General features: G+C 49.3%; 1 protein-coding gene across 2 annotated transcripts in view; it reads right to left on the bottom strand.

Moving 5' to 3' along the window:
* The window catches only part of dnajc14 (DnaJ (Hsp40) homolog, subfamily C, member 14), a 34,670-nt gene extending 20,789 nt beyond the window's left edge, over positions 1 to 13,881 (bottom strand). Inside the window, exons 1-3 of one of the 2 annotated variants that reach the window (XM_067976467.1) lie at positions 13,716 to 13,881; positions 11,870 to 11,913; positions 5,098 to 6,963 (exon numbers count right to left, since the gene is read on the bottom strand). In XM_067976467.1, coding sequence (XP_067832568.1) covers positions 5,098 to 6,912 — 1,815 coding nt within the window. In that variant the 5' untranslated portion in view covers positions 6,913 to 6,963; positions 11,870 to 11,913; positions 13,716 to 13,881. The remainder of the gene's footprint in view (positions 1 to 5,097; positions 6,964 to 11,869; positions 11,914 to 13,715) is intronic. The other variant, XM_067976466.1, reaches the window with a different exon arrangement.
* Positions 13,882 to 21,496: the final 7,615 nt, after the last annotated feature.

Here is a 21,496-nt window from a genome sequence, read left to right as displayed (position 1 = left end):
CCCTCCCTGTACCGACCCTGCTGGATGTTAAATCAGGAGACTGAAATGAAATTAGGAGTCGAAGGCAAAACTGCCATTCAAATATGATGACACTGGAGCAGCAGAGGGCAGGAATGCAACCAGCATGGTGCTGCAGCTGGCAAAACTGTTATTGCTGGCTTACCTCCCAACACGAGAGAAACCAAAGAGAGAACTTGACCTGGGTAGAGGACCAGCCACCTTACTTTTAGCCCTGAAGTGGAACATAAATTTCTAGTCTTGTAACTATATATAGTACTGTCATGGATCACTCTATAAATGTTCACTCGGTATTTTGTACAATAAAAAGTGCACTGCTGAGACACAGTGCAGCAAGCTGCTACAGGTTAAATTAACCAATTACATGCATCAACCATTATTGTAAGGTCAGTTGCCTTGATAGCAACTCTCGACTAAAAACGTATGTGTTTGTTTTGCTGTCAAAGCTACACAATCAGTCTTTTGTCAGACAGGACTTGCTTGTTGTTGAGGCAACATCAGCAGCTTTCGATAGAACAGGACCCGGCCAATTGAGTACAACACTGTACCGCACACTGTGCGCTACAAAAAGAACGGGATCATAATTAGCCACTTATAATATACACTGTACATACCATTTCCTTGTAATCAACTGTAAACCTTTCCCCTCCAACTTCATAAACATTCTTGTTATAAAACAATTTTAGAAAAGGTATTTATTGCTTGTTTTGTGCCATGCACGATACCTATCTAGAGAGCAACCAGGTGAGCTGCCCCAGGCTTCTTTCTGTGATGTTCTCTGACCAGCAGCCAAGAGTTAAGCAATCACCACAAACAACAGCACCAAACGGAGAGCGGGAGGGGCGAAAAAAACACTAAGCACAGCTCTGTTCTGGTCTGGTCAACCTTATTATCATGGTTACATTCATTTTTTTTTTAAAAATCAGCCAACACAAGAACTGTAAAAGAAATTTTTACAAAGAAACCTAGCTGCCAGCAGCAAGGGGAGGCAGTGCATTCGAGCACCAACCTGTTCCATTTGCCACGTTGCTGTATCCCAGACCTCAGCCATGTTACTGCGGGATGGGAAATAAAACAGACCGGAGGAAGCAGAGCTGCAATCTAATTTCAGCATTCAAGTGGCCTGCTCTGAACCCCTCAATTAGATTGCAGATTTACAATATGTGCATTAGGTTTACTTTTTGCAGAATTTTCCCATTCGAAATTCCTCATTTTTATGACATCCAAATTTTAGAGAGAGTCCTGAAGAGAGTGTTTTACAAAGTTCCGATAGCCCTCAGGTAGAATGCGGACAGGAAGAGGGTTTCTTTAAAATTGAGAAATGCATTCTGTTGCAGTCAGATAATTAAACCACAGCAGCAATAATAGAAAATTTGTTGCAATAATAGAATAAGCAAAAGTACATTATCAAAACTCCAAAACAGGAAAGGTCAGAAAGTGAGGGGGAGGGGGAAGAGAAAGCTGCTCATCTTATTTTGTACTTAAAATAATGAATGACAGCTGTTTCAGCTGAAACATTGGCACACAATTTGCTGTGAAAATAACGGCGAGTTTAATGCGCATGCCGTTATTAGCGTGTAAATAACCCAGTGATTTGTGGTGAGGAAGGATACCCCATGAGTTGCGAATCGCCACAAATTGCTGGACGGTTTGCGCCGGTCCGCCGTCAGCCTCGCGAAAACAGGAGCTCGCCGTCAAACTCCGTCAGTTTCAAGAAATTGCTGCATTTGCGCTGTTAAAATGAATTAAACTCGTGCAAAAAGTTAAGGCTGGTACTTAACAGCGTAAGGACCCTTTTAATGATGAGATTTATGTTCCTGAAATGCCATTCAACCTTGGAGGCCCAGAATGGGAACAATTCAAACTGTTGAGTCTCATTCCTGCAGGTAGTAAATTGTTCCGAGAGGTTTTTAAAATGTAAAACTTTTCTTACTGTTCCTTTCTGTCTCTTTTTTTCCTCTCTCTTAATCCAATCTTTTTTACCCTATATTTCTCTTTCTGTACCTAATTTGACTCTAATTCACCCTACTTCCTTCTCCGTCGTTCCTTGTTTCTTTCTCAATCCTTAAATCTCATTGGTTAAGAAGATAGACTGTTGGTCCCGTCGGTCAGCAAGGTACCCGATGCTCTGTTGCCCTCACTATCAGCTCGCACTTCCAGCAATTTGCAACGCAAAAATTTTGAGCTGAGGAGGAAAAAAAAAATCTAACAAATGGGGCAGCCACGAGATGCCCCGCTCCAGCAAATTCTGGGCGATTACGTTGCATTACAGTGCAGAACGCTTCATGCAGTGCTGGTAGCATATTAGTTTTGTGCATTAATGCATTTTGCTGACATATAAATGAGCCATTTCAATACACAACACTGTCTATTCACAGAACATTGGTTTAACATAGAAACATAGAAATATAGAAAATAGGAGCAAGAGTAGGCCATTCGGCCCTTTGGGCCTGCTTCGCCATTCAAAATGATCATGGCTGATTGTCTAACTCAGTACCCTGTTCCTGCTTTTTCCACCATATCCCTTGATCCCTTTAGCATTAAGAAATATATCTATCTCCTTCTTGAATACATCTAATGACTTGGCCTCCACTGCCTTCTGTGGTAGAGAATTCCACAGGTTCACCACCCTCTGAGTGAAGAAATTTCTCCTCATCTCGGTTCTAAATGGCATACCCCATATCCTGAGACTGTGACCCCTGGTTCTGGACTCCCCAGCCATCGGGAACATCCTCCCTGCATCTAGTCTGTCTAGTCCTGTTTGGATTTTATATGTTTCAATGAGATCACCTCTCATTCTTCTAAACGCTAGTGAGGCCTAGTGGGCCTAATCGACCCAATCTCTCCTCATAGGTCAATCCTGCCATCCCAGGTAAATGGCAAATTGTCTGATTTACCATTTACTCCACTAAAAAGATGCATGAAGAGGCTGCTGGTTTTGTGATTTGTGTGAGGAAATGCCCCATCACTATCAATGAAGTGGGCAGTGACAATCACTTTCTATGCTGTCTTTCAGACCCGAGTCAGTAGTGCACAGAATCAGTCACTAGTGTTCGGAGTGACTTCTTGAGCACCACTGCCTTCCTCACAGTAACAGACCCAAGACCGAGAACTCGAAGTAGCACTGGGAAAATCAAATCCAGCATTGCTGTTACACCGTGTGGACAGAGTGAGAGAGCGGACACTCTCTGATTCGGTGCCCATTTTGTTGTACGCCTCTGTGAAGAGCCTTGGGAGGTTTTTCTGTATTAAAGGCGCTATATGTTGTAAATGGGTCACTAGCATATTTATAACCAAACACTATAAATCAAAAAGTCACTGATGAATTGAGCAATCTCCCTTACTCAAGTACGTACCAGATGGTGCTGCAACAAATGGAGAATATTAAGCTCATGTAACTTTAGGAAACCAAGAGTTTTAAATATCTGATCAAGATAGCTAGATCTATGATACAGATTATCTGGTTGAATAACAAAACTACTTTGATCAAGCATTACCCACCCCTTTTCCTAGTAGGCAAATATACTGCAAAGTCTGACAATGAACCATATAGACTTGGTTCAGTCCGGTCTGTCCTAACTTGGCTTATCACAGCTGGATGCTACAAATTAACTCAGTGCTCGCAAGTGAGGGTTGAGCAAAAAATCTACCAGGATTCCTGCTCCTAATCATTATCCATCAACCCTCTACTGGAAGTGCATATGCGTGACCATCAGGTGAAGTGGTTGAAAAGCCCTCTCTCTGACCAGTTCATTAAAGAACAGCAGCGCCTTGGGTGTGGTACCAGGTCACTGGCAGCCATGGAACAAAAAACCTAGCATGAGGCGCTGACTTTGGAGAGGGGGGGAAATTTAAATGACTGGAAATTTTGGTGCTATTCTCTCAAGTAACTGCAGGGTGTTAAAAGGTTACCCAGAGCAGTCAGACCAAAATTGGTGCAGGTTAACCCCAACAGACTGGAAAATTGAAGCAAATTTTAGACACTCGGAGTCCCGCAGGGATCTGTCTTGGGGCCTCAATTATTCACAATATTTATTAACAACTTAGATGAAGGCATAGAAAGTCTCATATCTAAGTTTGCCGATGACACAAAGATTGGTGGCATTGTAAGCAGTGGAGATGAAAACATAAAATTACAAAGCGATATTGATAGATTAGGTGAATGGGCAAAACAGTGGCAAATGGAATTCAATGTAGGTAAATGTGAGGTCATCCACTTTGGATCAAAAAAGGATAGAACAGGGTACTTTCTAAATAGTAAAAAGTTAAAAACAGTGGATGTCCAAAGGGACTTAGGGGTTCAGGTACATAGATCATTGAAGTGTCTTGAACAGGTGCAGAAAATAATTAATAAGGCTAATGGAATGCTGGCCTTTATATCTAGAGGACTGGAGTACAAGGGGGCAGAAGTTATGATGCAGCTATACAAAACCCTGGTTAGACCGCACCTGGAGTACTGTGAGCAGTTCTGGGCACCGCACCTTCGGAAGGACATATTGGCCTTGGAGGGAGTGCAGCTTAGGTTTACTAGAATGATACCCGGACTTCAAGGGTTAAGTTACGAGGAGAGATTACACAAATTGAGGTTGTATTCTCTAGAGTTTAGAAGGTTAAGGGGTGATCTGATCGAAGTTTATAAGATATTAAGGGGAACAGATAGGGTGGATAGAGAGAAACTATTTCTGCTGGTTGGGGATTCTAGAAGTAGGGAACACAGTCTAAAAATTAGAGCCAGACCTTTCAGGAGCGAGGTTAGAAAACATTTCTACACACAAAGGGTGGTAGAAGTTTGGAACTCTTTTCCGCAAATGGCAATTGATACTAGCTCAATTGCTAATTTATATCTGAGATAGATAGCTTTTTGGCAACCCAAGGTATTAAAGGATATGGGCCAAAGGCGGGTATATGGATCAGCCATGATCTTATCAAATGGTGGAGCAGGCACGAGGGGCTGAATGGCCTACTCCTGTTCCTATACTCAACACTAAGAACTTTGGTTGTGGTAACCGGTCAGACAGAGATAATTGGATCAGACAGTTGCATTTTGTTTTTAGTTAAATGTTTTCATGCAGAACTTACCAGAACAGCCAACTGGCGATAAGCCTTTTTTAGCTCGGCATCAGTGGCCATTACACCCACGCCCAGAACTTTAAAAGGATCCAGGTCCTCCTCTGGTATATCGGCCATTGCCAGCAGCCGGTCCACCTCATGATCTGGTTGGTACCTACTAGCACCGGGTGACTGGGGAGATGGAGGTGAAGGTGGAGACTGGCCCGCAGTCCTCCATTTATCAGTTAACCAAGATCGCATTTTCAATTTTTCCCACAATCTTTTCAAATAATTCCAAGTCCTAGATTCTTCTACAGACGAGCACAAGCGGTGCAGAAAGGAAACAGTTGGTAAATGGGTAAAGATTTCCTTGCCGCATGTGGGTAACCTCTGAAAAATCATGGAAATTCCAGACTTTCCGTATTTGTAGCAGAGCCGTAAGCATCCTATAAATAACATTAGTACTAGAAAAAGCAGAGCAAGCAGCATTTTTAAAAACTTTATAGTCATCTTCATTGAGGAAAGGCAAAACCGTCTAAACTTCTCTGACCCCAACTTTGCCTGCTTAAGAAGCCACATGCTTGAGGTCCTTGCACTTCCCTTCAAGGAATTAAAATCCTCTTTTTTTAACTGGCAACATGAATAGATAAGTTTGCCCCCTGCCTCCACGTACTCTCCACACTTGTGAGTCACAAAAAGAATGACGTCCATTATAATTTTCACATAGGTTACACATCTCCAAAGCAATTCCTCAGTTTGTTTTTGCAATCCGGCCTTTAATCTGTCCCGGTTGTCTGCGTGCTGTCGCTTCCTCTCAGCCTTTGTGTGCCTCTGTTTATTTGCAGTTGAAGACTTGCCATCCTTCTTCGCATGCTCCCTTGCATCCTCCTTATCACCGGTATTTGAGGAGTTATCTTTTGTCACCGATTTGTTTCTCTGTCGCTTGCTGCTTTTCCTGTTGGTGAACTTTACAGGATGGATGACATCTTCTGCCGCCTTTACAGGGCTTTCATCTGTTCCTTCATCTTCATTGAATTCATCACATTCGTCTATTCCATCTTCTTGTGAAACACTGGAAGAACGTATACAATCCAAGTTATCAAGGAAAGACAGATTATCATCTGCCCCAAAGGGGAAATTGTGGTCTCCATAGCTGCCGGGTTCAAAGCACCCATCCAAAAACACGCGAGTACACGTAGAGCTTTCCACCCGATGGACGGAGGACAGACATCCATTCTCTTGTGGGTCCTTCTCAGTCACACCTTCATGGTCAGAAAACGAGTATGGCTTCTCACCACTAGCCAACTCCGTCTCTCGGTTTTGGAGGTTACACCCATCACCTGATACGCCAGAACAATATACTTGCCCTGTAAAATCCAGATTTCCGCAGGGAAGGCTCAACCCTTCCATGTCCACCGTCTTCAGCTCTTCATCTAAAAGTTGATTTAAAGATGGTCCCTTGTGATCAAAACAATTCACGTCCCCAAGAGTCCAATCTGACAAGGTCACTGGTGTACAGTTCCCTGTATCAGTGTTTCTTACTGGTCGATGACTCGTCCTTTGCCACGTCAGATTACCACGAGAGGTGTGGATGCGTTCAGAAATATACCGACTCGAGTCAGCACCATCACATTGTGCACCACAGGAGTAATTCGTAAAATCTGTTGTTTTATCATCACGGGGAGAACCACCGACCGGCAGACTTATCTGATCCAACGGAGACTGGCAGTGATGGGACCGTTGGCATAGAACTCGTTGCTGCTCCTCCTTCACATACCCGTGCGTTTTGTTTCTTTTTGACCACTGCAGATCATCTCGCTTAGTACGGTGATCCTTTCTCTCCATTGCAACAGCACAAACTCAAGTTGCTGGCAGTCATGTTTGTTCCATCTTCACCTAGAATCAATACACGAGGCACAGTCAACGCTACATCCATGCGAGAGAAATAAATATGGAAATATTTGAAACTTGTAATAATTACATGATGAGAACTAATGCTGTAGTGTGAATGTCATCTCACAAATCAACACAGAGCATCCAGCTGGACAGTTACTTCCAGCATACATTATGAAAATAATATACACTGTCCCTGGCTTCAGGTGAGTTATATATATCTTGAGCTTGCTCTCATCATTATAGGAAGACCCTTTCTGGTTTCTGCACTGCAATCACTCCTACGGATCCATTATTTAATCCTAATGATAACCACAAAAGTATGCCGTTCTTACCCACCCCACTATTTTCCCCCCTCAATTTTCTTCCCTTCTCTCCTGAAAGTGCGGAGCAATGCTGGGGGACAATTCCAGAGACACCAGCATCCTTGCATTGCCTTTCCCACTCTCAGTGAAGCTTGGGGAACTGAACCTGGAATTTTCTGGTCTGTATGGCTATACTGGAGTGCAGTTGCTTATAGTACAAAAAAAAATCTGCATATTACATTTTTGGTACTTCTAATTTAAAAAAATATATTCTGTACTTCATGCTGCAGACATCAGGTGAGAACCACACAGCACGAGAAGCACACTGGCTCTTCACAGAGTCGAGCTAAGAAGTGCAGTGACATTAACCTACATGTACCTTTCCCTCCAACTTCGCCAACTTTTTGGGAGGCACCTGGCCAAGAAGTACAACTGGGATTGGGAGCTGCAGCATTGGGGGATGTGATGGGGGTGGGGAAAGAGAGATATCGAACTGGAAGGCCCCGTTGCTGAGTAGATGTGGACAACAGAAACCGGTGACTTATTACAAGTCAGTAATCCAATTAATAGGTTCAGAATACACACATAACTGTCAACTGAACCCTTAAGATTAGAATCCAGCCCCAAGTTAATTTGTTGCCGTAAGTTTTTAACTATTTAAGAAAAGGATAAAAAGAGTATATGACAGACAATAAACATCTCCACAACATGACTGACCAGATGACTCAGGATTGGTAAAGCCACAAGAAATATATATTACATTAGATTTTTTTTCTGGCTGAGTTAGATAGATTCCTGATCAACAAGGGAACCAAAGGTTATAGTGGGTAGACGGGAAAGTAGGGTTGAGATCACAATCAGATCAGCCATGATCTTATCAAATGGCAAAGCAGGCTCGAGGAGCCGAATGGCCTACTCCTGCTCTTAATTCATATGTTCTCTTGTGCAGAGTGCTATGAAGGAGGTTGGTTATTACGCACAAGTTGTTATGGCTACAGTTGCTATTTGCTGGTGCTGAGTAAGAGCTGTCGAGCTGTTGGGAGGCTTGTGGGAAATTAGTTAGAGGTGGGACGTTGTCCCACAAACTCTGAATAAATGACATATCTCACATGCGCAAGAACAATTGGCTGTAAAATGGACACCGAGACCAGCTGTAGTATTCTCTCTCCCTGCCGCCCCAGGGTTTTTGACTGCTCAGATTAGACAATTTTTGTGGAGTTTTGGTTTAACGCCCACGTGACTTTATTGTCCTCTTAATAGGAGAGTTTTATCAGCTATCTTTGCTTTCTCTCTCTCGCCTCTCAGAAGGGTAAGGCTACCACCTTGTACAATGGGGGCAAATAAACATCCAAGGAAGGGGTGTAGCCCACTCATTGGTCAAAAAGAGAAGCAGCAATCACTGTTCGTTCCCTTAGACACCGGGTAAGGTGTTCCCCAGTAGTACTAATTGATGCAGGGATAACTAGTGCTACACCTGCTGTCTTCCTCAATGTGTATGCTACACCTGCTGATTCCCTCGGTGCCCATTTAATGTTTCAACCAGTTGGCTGCACTTCAGAAGAGTACAAACCTGACCCGTGATGCTAAACTCCAGGAGCCTCTGCTCCCCTCCCCCAATGATTGAAAAAAAAGGCCACTATTTTTCCCTCACCCACCCAGTTATGCTAAACTCCTGTTGCTAAACTTCCAACCTGGTAGATGTAATCTAATAACTTGATGTACATTATGGTCTTTAAAAGACAAGTCCATATGTGAACAAACATATAATAATCAAGGTCACTTATTTAAGAATTAAATCCCAGAATAATATGTAATAAAAACTAAATGTTAATATATTCAGCCACCGTAACGCAGCTTGAAATTACATTGCATGTTGCTCCTGATATTATAATTGTAAACAATTTTACAACACCAAGTTATAGTCCAGCAATTTTATTTTAAATTCACAAGCTTTCGGAGGCTACCTCCTTCCTCATCTTCCTAGACAAGATCACTGATATTATAAAACAGTGTATCCGCTGACTGACCATGAGCAATGCCAGGGGAGATCGGCTAGTAAATACTTTTTGAAAACCTGCTTCTTCCAACCAATAGAGTTCCCCTGGACTAGAGTGAGTGCACAATGGAAATCTGTACTTTGTATAAGGTTGGGGGAGGGCAGAATACTTAACAGTATTTTTGGAGTGATTCAATTTAAATTGTGATTGAGGAACTTCAATTCACCAGGGATTCATTGGGAAGAATATATATAAATGTGAAAATCGTACATCTGCATGTAATTCCTGTCGACTTTTTCCATTATGAATTCCTATGTTTGTATTTATAGTGGACACTGCCCACGCAAACCTGTTGAGCTGTAATCACCCTCCCTCCCCCACCCCCGTGGAGTGACTGCAGCGCCACCACTGGTGAGAGAGAGTAATTACTATGACAAGTTCACACTGACAGGGTCCATTATAAACGTAGACATAGGAATCTATAATGGAACACAAAAATAAGGACGGAATGCATGACTTTAAAATGGGGTCTGAATTACATCTGCGCACCGTGGACCAATTATCGCCTCAACTTTTAACCCCGCTTCACCTCATGACCATGCTTGGTCCCAACATCCAGCATGCAATGCACGGGTGATTATATATCTATCAAGATTTTAATATATTTTAAGGGTCCAGATGATGGTTTAAACTTCTTCAGCTTCTCTCTTGCATTTAAGGGGTCAGTGATGGCTCAGTGGTTGCACTCTCACCTCTGAGTCAGAAGGTCGTGGGCTCGAGGCCCACTCCAGAGACTTGAGCCCATAATCTAGACTGACACTCCCAGTGCAGTACTGAGGGAGTGCTGCAATGTCAGAGGTGCCTTATTTCGGATGAGGTGTTAAACTGAGGCCCCGTCTGCCCTCTCAGCTGGATGTAAAAGATCCCCTGGTACTATTTGGAAGAAAAGAGCAGAGTAGTTCTCCCTAGTGTCCTGGCCAATATTTATCCCTCAACCAAAATCACTAAGAACATTTATTTCACTGCTGTTTGTGAGATTTTGCTGTGTGCAAATTGGCTGCTGCATTTCCCATTTTACTTCTATGACTACACTTCTAAAGTACTTCATTGGCTGTAAAGCACTTTGGGACGTCCTGAGATTGTGAAAGGCGCTATATAAATGCAAGTTCTTTCTTTCTTCTTTAATCCTATCTATCCCCATGCCCCACATATTACACATCCATTATACTCGGTAAATCTGTTAAATCATGTACACAGAGAGCTCCCGAGACTGCTTTACCATTAAGAGTCCCTCATAATCAGCTATTATATCTGTTGCAATGACAGCATATGCACACTTCAGTAATTACTTTTCTGTGCAACTCTATATGCCCCAATGGGTAGCAGGTCTCTGCAGATTCTCTTCCTCAACCCGGTGCAAGGTAGTGTGCAAAATCAGCCTGTCGCAATTTGTTTGTCAATCTTCCTTCCCCCTGCTCCATACCTTCCCAAACAGTCCCGAGATCTCACTATACCTGGGGAAATTGTAACACAATTTGCCGTCATACCACTCCAGGGAGCCGTACACCAACACATGGGTGTGTACACAACCATTATATTTCACTACGTGGAACCAAGTTTTTTTTAAAACCATCCATTGCAAACTAAGTTTTACTTTCAGATTGAGGAATTTTTAAAAAAATATTTGTAGCACTGGCACAATTTCAATTGCAGCACTACTGAATCTTATTGGCCTGGTAAAGATTTCAGTATAACACTGCATCAACAATTACAATTTGACACGATAATTTTAACAGGAGTGCCTGCTATACCCTCACAGGCTGTAGTGGGAGGTGGTCGCACAGTAAGTTGAGAAAGACAAAAATAAAAGTTAGTGTACATCAATCTATTTCTTCAAAGCTAAGAAAGTACTTTAGGCCAATAAACTTGCACATTTTATAATTAAAGTGCAGTTTTATTTGCATTATACCAACTCTGAATCCATTATATCCCTGACAGCTCACCAAATTTCAATTCTATTTCTTTTCTTTCTACTTACCTGGAATTCCCTCCCTAAACCTCTCCGCCTCTCTCTCCCCCTTTAAGATGCTCGTTAAAACGTCCCGCTTTGACTAGCTTTTGGTCACCATTCTTAATATCTCCTTATGTGGCTTGGTGTCAAATTTTGTCTGATTATACTCCTGTGAAGCGCCTTGGGATGTTTTACTATGTTAAAAAGTGCTATATAAATGAAAGTTGTTGTTGTCCCAGAAAATTTTGAGTTTTAGAGTAGAGATCCTGCTATCCTATCTAAACGTTAGCAGTAGGTGTCTGGGTGCTTGTAGGCTGCTTTTGGGTATCCCATGTTTAACAATGTTGATAAGAAAAGAATGGATATCCAACAAATCAATTTAGCGGACATTGCAAACTAAGGCAGCAGAGCTCAAGCAATTCATAACCACCATCTGACCAAAATGACAGCCTTCACACCACATCTATTTTTGTTATATACAGGTTAGGGAGTTCACAAAAACAGTTTTATTTTGGATCGGTTTGATTTTCCGGTAGCAGCGATCCGGGAACACTCCATGCAGCTGATCCCCGATGACATTCATACTGGGTGATTACCGGTGGTCACATGATCGCTGTGTTTTCTGAGTACTGATCTAAAGCTGGTGACAGTGAAGCAAAAGACACAACATTCTGTTTAGTTACTAAACTTAGTGTACTGGTATCAAGGAAGGGAAAAGTAACACGCTTTAATGTTGCACACTACTTCATCGCGTCAAAATGCCCCCACCACAATCGCCATCAGTACAGACCTGTAATCAACAGTGCTCACCAAGCTCAAAATATCTCGACAGACACAAATTAAGCTTGAATAAAATCTAGAATTATATCACTGAGCACTTTTCATGGTTCAGGTATATACAGCATGAAAATTTCACACACCCGACATTAAGCTTTCGTGAAATCCAGGTGAAAAAAATCTAAATGTATCTACATAAAAATTCCACGTGCTCACCATTATGCTTTACTGCATAAATCAGTGACACAATGTTATATCTTGACTCAGAACATACCATTTACTAGTTTCCTATATTCTGCTACTTTTAAAAAAAAGTTACCAAAGTGTAAAATAATAAAGCTGTTAGACGAGCATTAATTGTAGAATGTTATATTACTTCACACTTAGATTTATTACACTATCACCCATGTCATTTCTACCTCCCATCTTCTCCAAAGCAGTTCAAACATGTAATAGTGCATTAATATATTTCAACATCTCACAAAAAAGTCTCTGAAAACTAGTCAGTATTTAAATAACCCTGAATGGGAACTGTGTGTACAGAGAGGTAGGGGAGGTAGTAACTGTGCCAGTCACCATTTCTGCACAAGGCAGAGTGTGAAAACATAAATTGCTATGGTGAAAACACCCAACGTATGAAATATATGAACAGTCTCATTTTCATTGTTGCCATTAGGTTAGTTTTATTTTTTTTTTAAAAAGATACTAAATCAATAATGGATACATTAAGGTAATAAACATACTGAAAATGTCTTCATCCCCACACACTCAGATGGTAGCAGCTTGATGCAGTTTTAAACCACAGGGACCATCAGTGTAAACATGAATGCGGTGCAGAAATAAATGATTCTGATATAATGTTACAAGGGGCAATTTATCACCCATTTTACAATATAATTTACTCATACGTCAATCGTCCAGTAACCTAATTTCAAAGTTTTAACTGCAATACACACAAAGCAGTAGTGGCATATGGCATTTATATCACTGTCATATCCTCAAAAGTTCAGTGAATGTGTCACTAATGGGTTATTATGTCACTAATGGGTTATTATGTCTTTTAACTCATGAAATAATCAATTTATCCTAATTATTAACTCTGTTTTCTTCATATTATATTTGGTCCCAACATTTCACAATTTTTTAAAATAGAAAACAAATTCCCACACAGTTAACAATTTAAACAACTTCAAATAAATTGATTGTTAAGTTTTAAAATTCCAGTAAGATGTTACTTTAAACTACAGAATTAAAAACCAATCTGTTTTGAAGTTAATTTTTATTTTACATTAATCTACAATAACATTCAAAGCAAAAAATCGATGATTTAAATTTTATCTGAACCAATGCCAAGATATTTATATTCTTAGCTTTTCAAAACACATTGAAACAAATTCGGTTCCTTTGGCAGTTGGGAATATTTACAATCCAATGGTGAGAGAAGCGAAACCGCCCCTTGAGGGACAAGTCCCGCCTCCTCTGCGCGCTCATTGGTTGCAGTTGTTGGTTAGAGGAGAATGTCCCATCAGTGATTGGCTGTTCCTCCCGTCAGTAACCGCTGCGATCAGGTTAGGTTGACGCTCACACTCCCCTCCCCCCCGCAAAATTTCTGTTTGGATTCAGTTCACAGGTTTGATTTTTAAAATGTAACGGGATAGAACTCACCGCGATTTTCACCTGCCACTCCCCGCACAACATAAAGGACAAGGCGCCAGCAGCCGGATCGCCGCCAATGGCGGTGAAATGGGACTTTCACCGTTTCTATTCCAAGCAAACGGCCGTTCAACCACTTTCACAGCGCGGAGGGGCTGGATACCTCTTCCATTTCCGGTATGAACCGGAACAGACGTTTCCGCGAGAACAATGCCAGCTCAAGCCTATGACGTAACCGCGGCAGAGGGCGCGTGCCCGCAGTAAGGGCCGTGAACTGGGAGACAGAGCGCGTGCCCGCAGTCAGGGCCGTGAACTGGGAGACAGAGCGCGTGCCCGCAGTAAGGGCCGTGAACTGGGAGACAGAGCGCGTGCCCGCAGTAAGGGCCGTGAACTGGGAGACAGAGCGCGTGCCCGCAGTAAGGGCCGTGAACGGGGAGACAGAGCGCGTGCCCGCAGTAAGGGCCGTGAACTGGGAGACAGAGCGCGTGCCCGCAGTAAGGGCCGTGAACGAGGAGACAGAGCGCGTGCCCGCAGTAAGGGCCGTGAACTGGGAGACAGAGCGCGTGCCCGCAGTAAGGGCCGTGAACTGGGAGACAGAGCGCGTGCCCGCAGTAAGGGCCGTGAACTGGGAGGGAGAGCGCGTGCCCGCAGTAAGGGCCGTGAACTGGGAGGGAGAGCGCGTGCCCGCAGTAAGGGCCGTGAACTGGGAGACAGAGCGCGTGCCCGCAGTAAGGGCCGTGAACTGGGAGACAGAGCGCGTGCCCGCAGTAAGGGCCGTGAACTGGGAGACAGAGCGCGTGCCCGCAGTAAGGGCCGTGAACTGGGAGACAGAGCGCGTGCCCGCAGTAAGGGCCGTGAACTGGGAGACAGAGCGCGTGCCCGCAGTAAGGGCCGTGAACTGGGAGACAGAGCGCGTGCCCGCAGTAAGGGCCGTGAACTGGGAGACAGAGCGCGTGCCCGCAGTAAGGGCCGTGAACTGGGAGGGAGAGCGCGTGCCCGCAGTAAGGGCCGTGAACTGGGAGACAGAGCGCGTGCCCGCAGTAAGGGCCGTGAACTGGGAGGGAGAGCGCGTGCCCGCAGTAAGGGCCGTGAACGGGGAGACAGAGCGCGTGCCCGCAGTAAGGGCCGTGAACTGGGAGACAGAGCGCGTGCCCGCAGTAAGGGCCGTGAACTGGGAGACAGAGCGCGTGCCCGCAGTAAGGGCCGTGAACTGGGAGACAGAGCGCGTGCCCGCAGTAAGGGCCGTGAACTGGGAGACAGAGCGCGTGCCCGCAGTAAGGGCCGTGAACTGGGAGACAGAGCGCGTGCCCGCAGTAAGGGCCGTGAACTGGGAGACAGAGCGCGTGCCCGCAGTAAGGGCCGTGAACTGGGAGACAGAGCGCGTGCCCGCAGTAAGGGCCGTGAACTGGGAGACAGAGCGCGTGCCCGCAGTAAGGGCCGTGAACTGGGAGACAGAGCGCGTGCCCGCAGTAAGGGCCGTGAACGGGGAGACAGAGCGCGTGCCCGCAGTAAGGGCCGTGAACTGGGAGACAGAGCGCGTGCCCGCAGTAAGGGCCGTGAACTGGGAGACAGAGCGCGTGCCCGCAGTAAGGGCCGTGAACTGGGAGACAGAGCGCGTGCCCGCAGTAAGGGCCGTGAACTGGGAGACAGAGCGCGTGCCCGCAGTAAGGGCCGTGAACTGGGAGACAGAGCGCGTGCCCGCAGTAAGGGCCGTGAACTGGGAGACAGAGCGCGTGCCCGCAGTAAGGGCCGTGAACGGGGAGACAGAGCGCGTGCCCGCAGTAAGGGCCGTGAACTGGGAGACAGAGCGCGTGCCCGCAGTAAGGGCCGTGAACTGGGAGACAGAGCGCGTGCCCGCAGTAAGGGCCGTGAACTGGGAGGGAGAGCGCGTGCCCGCAGTAAGGGCCGTGAACTGGGAGGGAGAGCGCGTGCCCGCAGTAAGGGCCGTGAACTGGGAGACAGAGCGCGTGCCCGCAGTAAGGGCCGTGAACTGGGAGACAGAGCGCGTGCCCGCAGTAAGGGCCGTGAACTGGGAGGGAGAGCGCGTGCCCGCAGTAAGGGCCGTGAACTGGGAGACAGAACGCGTGCCCGCAGTAAGGGCCGTGAACGGGGAGACAGAGCGCGTGCCCGCAGTAAGGGCCGTGAACTGGGAGACAGAGCGCGTGCCCGCAGTAAGGGCCGTGAACTGGGAGACAGAGCGCGTGCCCGCAGTAAGGGCCGTGAACTGTGAGACAGAGCGCGTGCCCGCAGTAAGGGCCGTGAACTGGGAGGGAGAGCGCGTGCCCGCAGTAAGGGCCGTGAACTGGGAGGGAGAGCGCGTGCCCGCAGTAAGGGCCGTGAACTGGGAGACAGAGCGCGTGCCCGCAGTAAGGGCCGTGAACTGGGAGACAGAGCGCGTGCCCGCAGTAAGGGCCGTGAACTGTGAGACAGAGCGCGTGCCCGCAGTAAGGGCCGTGAACTGGGAGACAGAGCGCGTGCCCGCAGTAAGGGCCGTGAACTGGGAGACAGAGCGCGTGCCCGCAGTAAGGGCCGTGAACTGGGAGACAGAGCGCGTGCCCGCAGTAAGGGCCGTGAACTGGGAGACAGAGCGCGTGCCCGCAGTAAGGGCCGTGAACTGGGAGACAGAGCGCGTGCCCGCAGAAAGGGCCGTGAACTGGGAGACAGAGCGCGTGCCCGCAGAAAGGGCCGTGAACTGGGAGGGAGAGCGCGTGCCCGCAGTAAGGGCCGTGAACTGGGAGACAGAGCGCGTGCCCGCAGTAAGGGCCGTGAACTGGGAGACAGAGCGCGTGCCCGCAGTAAGGGCCGTGAACTGGGAGGGAGAGCGCGTGCCCGCAGTAAGGGCCGTGAACTGGGAGACAGAGCGCGTGCCCGCAGTAAGGGCCGTGAACTGTGAGACAGAGCGCGTGCCCGCAGTAAGGGCCGTGAACTGGGAGGGAGAGCGCGTGCCCGCAGTAAGGGCCGTGAACTGGGAGGGAGAGCGCGTGCCCGCAGTAAGGGCCGTGAACTGGGAGACAGAGCGCGTGCCCGCAGTAAGGGCCGTGAACTGGGAGACAGAGCGCGTGCCCGCAGTAAGGGCAGTGAACTGTGAGACAGAGCGCGTGCCCGCAGTAAGGGCCGTGAACTGGGAGACAGAGCGCGTGCCCGCAGTAAGGGCCGTGAACGAGGAGACAGAGCGCGTGCCCGCAGTAAGGGCCGTGAACTGGGAGGGAGAGCGCGTGCCCGCAGTAAGGGCCGTGAACTGGGAGGGAGAGCGCGTGCCCGCAGTAAGGGCCGTGAACTGGGAGACAGAGCGCGTGCCCGCAGTAAGGGCCGTGAACTGGGAGACAGAGCGCGTGCCCGCAGTAAGGGCCGTGAACTGGGAGACAGAGCGCGTGCCCGCAGTAAGGGCCGTGAACTGGGAGACAGAGCGCGTGCCCGCAGTAAGGGCCGTGAACTGGGAGACAGAGCGCGTGCCCGCAGTAAGGGCCGTGAACTGGGAGACAGAGCGCGTGCCCGCAGTAAGGGCCGTGAACTGGGAGGGAGAGCGCGTGCCCGCAGTAAGGGCCGTGAACTGTGAGACAGAGCGCGTGCCCGCAGTAAGGGCCGTGAACTGGGAGGGAGAGCGCGTGCCCGCAGTAAGGGCCGTGAACTGGGAGACAGAGCGCGTGCCCGCAGTAAGGGCCGTGAACTGGGAGACAGAGCGCGTGCCCGCAGTAAGGGCCGTGAACTGGGAGACAGAGCGCGTGCCCGCAGTAAGGGCCGTGAACTGGGAGACAGAGCGCGTGCCCGCAGTAAGGGCCGTGAACGAGGAGACAGAGCGCGTGCCCGCAGTAAGGGCCGTGAACTGGGAGACAGAGCGCGTGCCCGCAGAAAGGGCCGTGAACTGGGAGACAGAGCGCGTGCCCGCAGTAAGGGCAGTGAACTGGGAGACAGAGCGCGTGCCCGCAGTAAGGGCCGTGAACTGGGAGACAGAGCGCGTGCCCGCAGTAAGGGCCGTGAACTGGGAGGGAGAGCGCGTGCCCGCAGTAAGGGCCGTGAACTGGGAGACAGAGCGCGTGCCCGCAGTAAGGGCCGTGAACTGGGAGGGAGAGCGCGTGCCCGCAGTAAGGGCCGTGAACTGGGAGACAGAGCGCGTGCCCGCAGTAAGGGCCGTGAACTGGGAGGGAGAGCGCGTGCCCGCAGTAAGGGCCGTGAACTGGGAGACAGAGCGCGTGCCCGCAGTCAGGGCCGTGAACTGGGAGACAGAGCGCGTGCCCGCAGTAAGGGCCGTGAACTGGGAGACAGAGCGCGTGCCCGCAGTAAGGGCCGTGAACTGGGAGACAGAGCGCGTGCCCGCAGTAAGGGCCGTGAACTGGGAGGGAGAGCGCGTGCCCGCAGTAAGGGCCGTGAACTGGGAGACAGAGCGCGTGCCCGCAGTAAGGGCCGTGAACTGGGAGACAGAGCGCGTGCCCGCAGTAAGGGCCGTGAACTGGGAGACAGAGCGCGTGCCCGCAGTAAGGGCCGTGAACTGGGAGACAGAGCGCGTGCCCGCAGTAAGGGCCGTGAACTGGGAGACAGAGCGCGTGCCCGCAGTAAGGGCCGTGAACTGGGAGACAGAGCGCGTGCCCGCAGTAAGGGCCGTGAACGAGGAGACAGAGCGCGTGCCCGCAGTAAGGGCCGTGAACTGGGAGACAGAGCGCGTGCCCGCAGAAAGGGCCGTGAACTGGGAGACAGAGCGCGTGCCCGCAGTAAGGGCAGTGAACTGGGAGACAGAGCGCGTGCCCGCAGTAAGGGCCGTGAACTGGGAGGGAGAGCGCGTGCCCGCAGTAAGGGCCGTGAACTGGGAGACAGAGCGCGTGCCCGCAGTAAGGGCCGTGAACTGGGAGGGAGAGCGCGTGCCCGCAGTAAGGGCCGTGAACTGGGAGACAGAGCGCGTGCCCGCAGTAAGGGCCGTGAACTGGGAGGGAGAGCGCGTGCCCGCAGTAAGGGCCGTGAACTGGGAGACAGAGCGCGTGCCCGCAGTCAGGGCCGTGAACTGGGAGACAGAGCGCGTGCCCGCAGTAAGGGCCGTGAACTGGGAGACAGAGCGCGTGCCCGCAGTAAGGGCCGTGAACTGGGAGACAGAGCGCGTGCCCGCAGTAAGGGCCGTGAACTGGGAGGGAGAGCGCGTGCCCGCAGTAAGGGCCGTGAACTGGGAGACAGAGCGCGTGCCCGCAGTAAGGGCCGTGAACTGGGAGACAGAGCGCGTGCCCGCAGTAAGGGCCGTGAACTGGGAGACAGAGCGCGTGCCCGCAGTAAGGGCCGTGAACTGGGAGACAGAGCGCGTGCCCGCAGTAAGGGCCGTGAACTGGGAGACAGAGCGCGTGCCCGCAGTAAGGGCCGTGAACTGGGAGACAGAGCGCGTGCCCGCAGTAAGGGCCGTGAACTGGGAGGGAGAGCGCATGCCCGCAGTAAGGGCCGTGAACTGGGAGACAGAGCGCGTGCCCGCAGTAAGGGCCGTGAACTGGGAGGGAGAGCGCGTGCCCGCAGTAAGGGCCGTGAACTGGGAGACAGAGCGCGTGCCCGCAGTAAGGGCCGTGAACTGGGAGGGAGAGCGCGTGCCCGCAGTAAGGGCCGTGAACTGGGAGACAGAGCGCGTGCCCGCAGTAAGGGCCGTGAACTGGGAGACAGAGCGCGTGCCCGCAGTAAGGGCCGTGAACTGGGAGACAGAGCGCGTGCCCGCAGTAAGGGCCGTGAACTGGGAGACAGAGCGCGTGCCCGCAGTAAGGGCCGTGAACTGGGAGGGAGAGCGCGTGCCCGCAGTAAGGGCCGTGAACTGGGAGACAGAGCGCGTGCCCGCAGTAAGGGCCGTGAACTGGGAGACAGAGCGCGTGCCCGCAGAAAGGGCCGTGAACTGGGAGACAGAGCGCGTGCCCGCAGTAAGGGCCGTGAACTGGGAGACAGAGCGCGTGCCCGCAGTAAGGGCCGTGAACTGGGAGACAGAGCGCGTGCCCGCAGTAAGGGCCGTGAACTGGGAGACAGAGCGCGTGCCCGCAGTAAGGGCCGTGAACTGGGAGACAGAGCGCGTGCCCGCAGTAAGGGCCGTGAACTGGGAGACAGAGCGCGTGCCCGCAGTAAGGGCCGTGAACTGGGAGACAGAGCGCGTGCCCGCAGTAAGGGCCGTGAACTGGGAGACAGAGCGCGTGCCCGCAGTAAGGGCCGTGAACTGGGAGACAGAGCGCGTGCCCGCAGTAAGGGCCGTGAACTGGGAGACAGAGCGCGTGCCCGCAGTAAGGGCCGTGAACTGGGAGACAGAGCGCGTGCCCGCAGTAAGGGCCGTGAACTGGGAGACAGAGCGCGTGCCCGCAGTAAGGGCCGTGAACTGGGAGGGAGAGCGCGTGCCCGCAGTAAGGGCCGTGAACTGGGAGGGAGAGCGCGCGCCCGCAGTAAGGGCCGTGAACTGGGAGGGAGAGTGCGCGCCCGCAGTAAGGACCGTGAACTGTGAGGGAGAGCGCGTGCCCGCAGTCAGGGCCGGGAACAGGGCATGACTTGAAATTGTATTGTATGTACCTTTACAGATTTTATGAGTAAAGTTTATTTTGAAATAAAAAAATCGTTCATTCCTTCACCGTCGCTGGGTCAAAATCCTGGAACTCCCTCCCCGACAGCACCGTAGGGGAATCTTCACCACACGGACTGCAGTGGTTCAAGGCAGCAGCTCACCACCACCTTCTCAAAGCAACTCGGAATGGACACTAAATGCTGGCCTTGCCAGTGACGCCCACATCCCGAGAATGAATAAGAAATATTTAGAGAAAACTAACAGGGACACCTGTTTTGTGAATTTGACCCTGGTTCTTACGAGCACAACCTACCAACTCTCGTCTCTTCTCATTCCCATACACTACAGCACTCTTGTTCTTTGGCACAAACTTTGACAAGTATTGGAAAATGGAAACAAACAAAAGAAAGTGGCAAAAACACTAATGAACATCACCTTTCCTTAGTTTTACAAAATAATTCCCATTGGAAAACAGCTGACTGCTTCATTTTAAATTCACAATCTAAACTTTCATATGAAACAGATATAAAATGAAGATATGGTTTAGAGAGACACCAAAAAGGGCAGGGGCTCGGATATAAAGTGGAGAAAGTGATGCTTCAGTTGTATGGAGCTTTGGTCAGACCCCACCTGGAGTCCTGCATTCAGTTTGGGGCACCACACCTCAGCCAGGATCTAAATGAAGGGCAGAACAGGCTCAAGGAGCTGAATGGTCCACTCCTGATCTTATCCACTTTGTTGCTGAAACCCTCATACATACTTCTGTACTCTGACTTTCCTTGCTGGCCTCCCTTCACCCTCCATAAACTCTAGCTTGTCCAAAACCTACACTGGCTCAGAGTCCCCAAACACATTAAATTTAAAATCCTTAGCAATATGGCTGGGATTGGGAATTTAGCTGACTGGGGCTCAAACCTGCATCCTTCTGTTTTGTGGTGCCACACCTTGGTGTTCCAGCACAACCACCACCCAAACCACCTTTGGTCACCAAACTTGGAGCAGACCAGTGTTTAGTGTGTCTTGAGTGTATGCTAACAGTCCCCCAGGATTCTCAATGTCAGTTGTGTCACTGTAGGAAGATAGCACACAAAAGTCAGGTGCTTCCCCATCATCAGCAGAAGGCCGATAGCAGGTCACCTCCCTGTTTGTTCGCCACATACTATTTGTACCGGAGTGTTATGCACGGAAATACCTTAAAAAGAGGACGATTTCTCCCTCCCCCCATCTTCCCAGCCACACCCTCCCTCCACCCAAATATAGAAAGATATAAATGGACCAAAGACATTTTCTGGAA

This window comes from Heptranchias perlo, chromosome X (genome assembly GCF_035084215.1).
Source record: "Heptranchias perlo isolate sHepPer1 chromosome X, sHepPer1.hap1, whole genome shotgun sequence".
In the NCBI taxonomy this organism is placed as follows: domain Eukaryota; kingdom Metazoa; phylum Chordata; class Chondrichthyes; order Hexanchiformes; family Hexanchidae; genus Heptranchias; species Heptranchias perlo.
The sequence above is the reverse complement of the archived record's forward strand: the minus strand, read 5'-3'. Positions and strand labels throughout refer to the sequence as shown.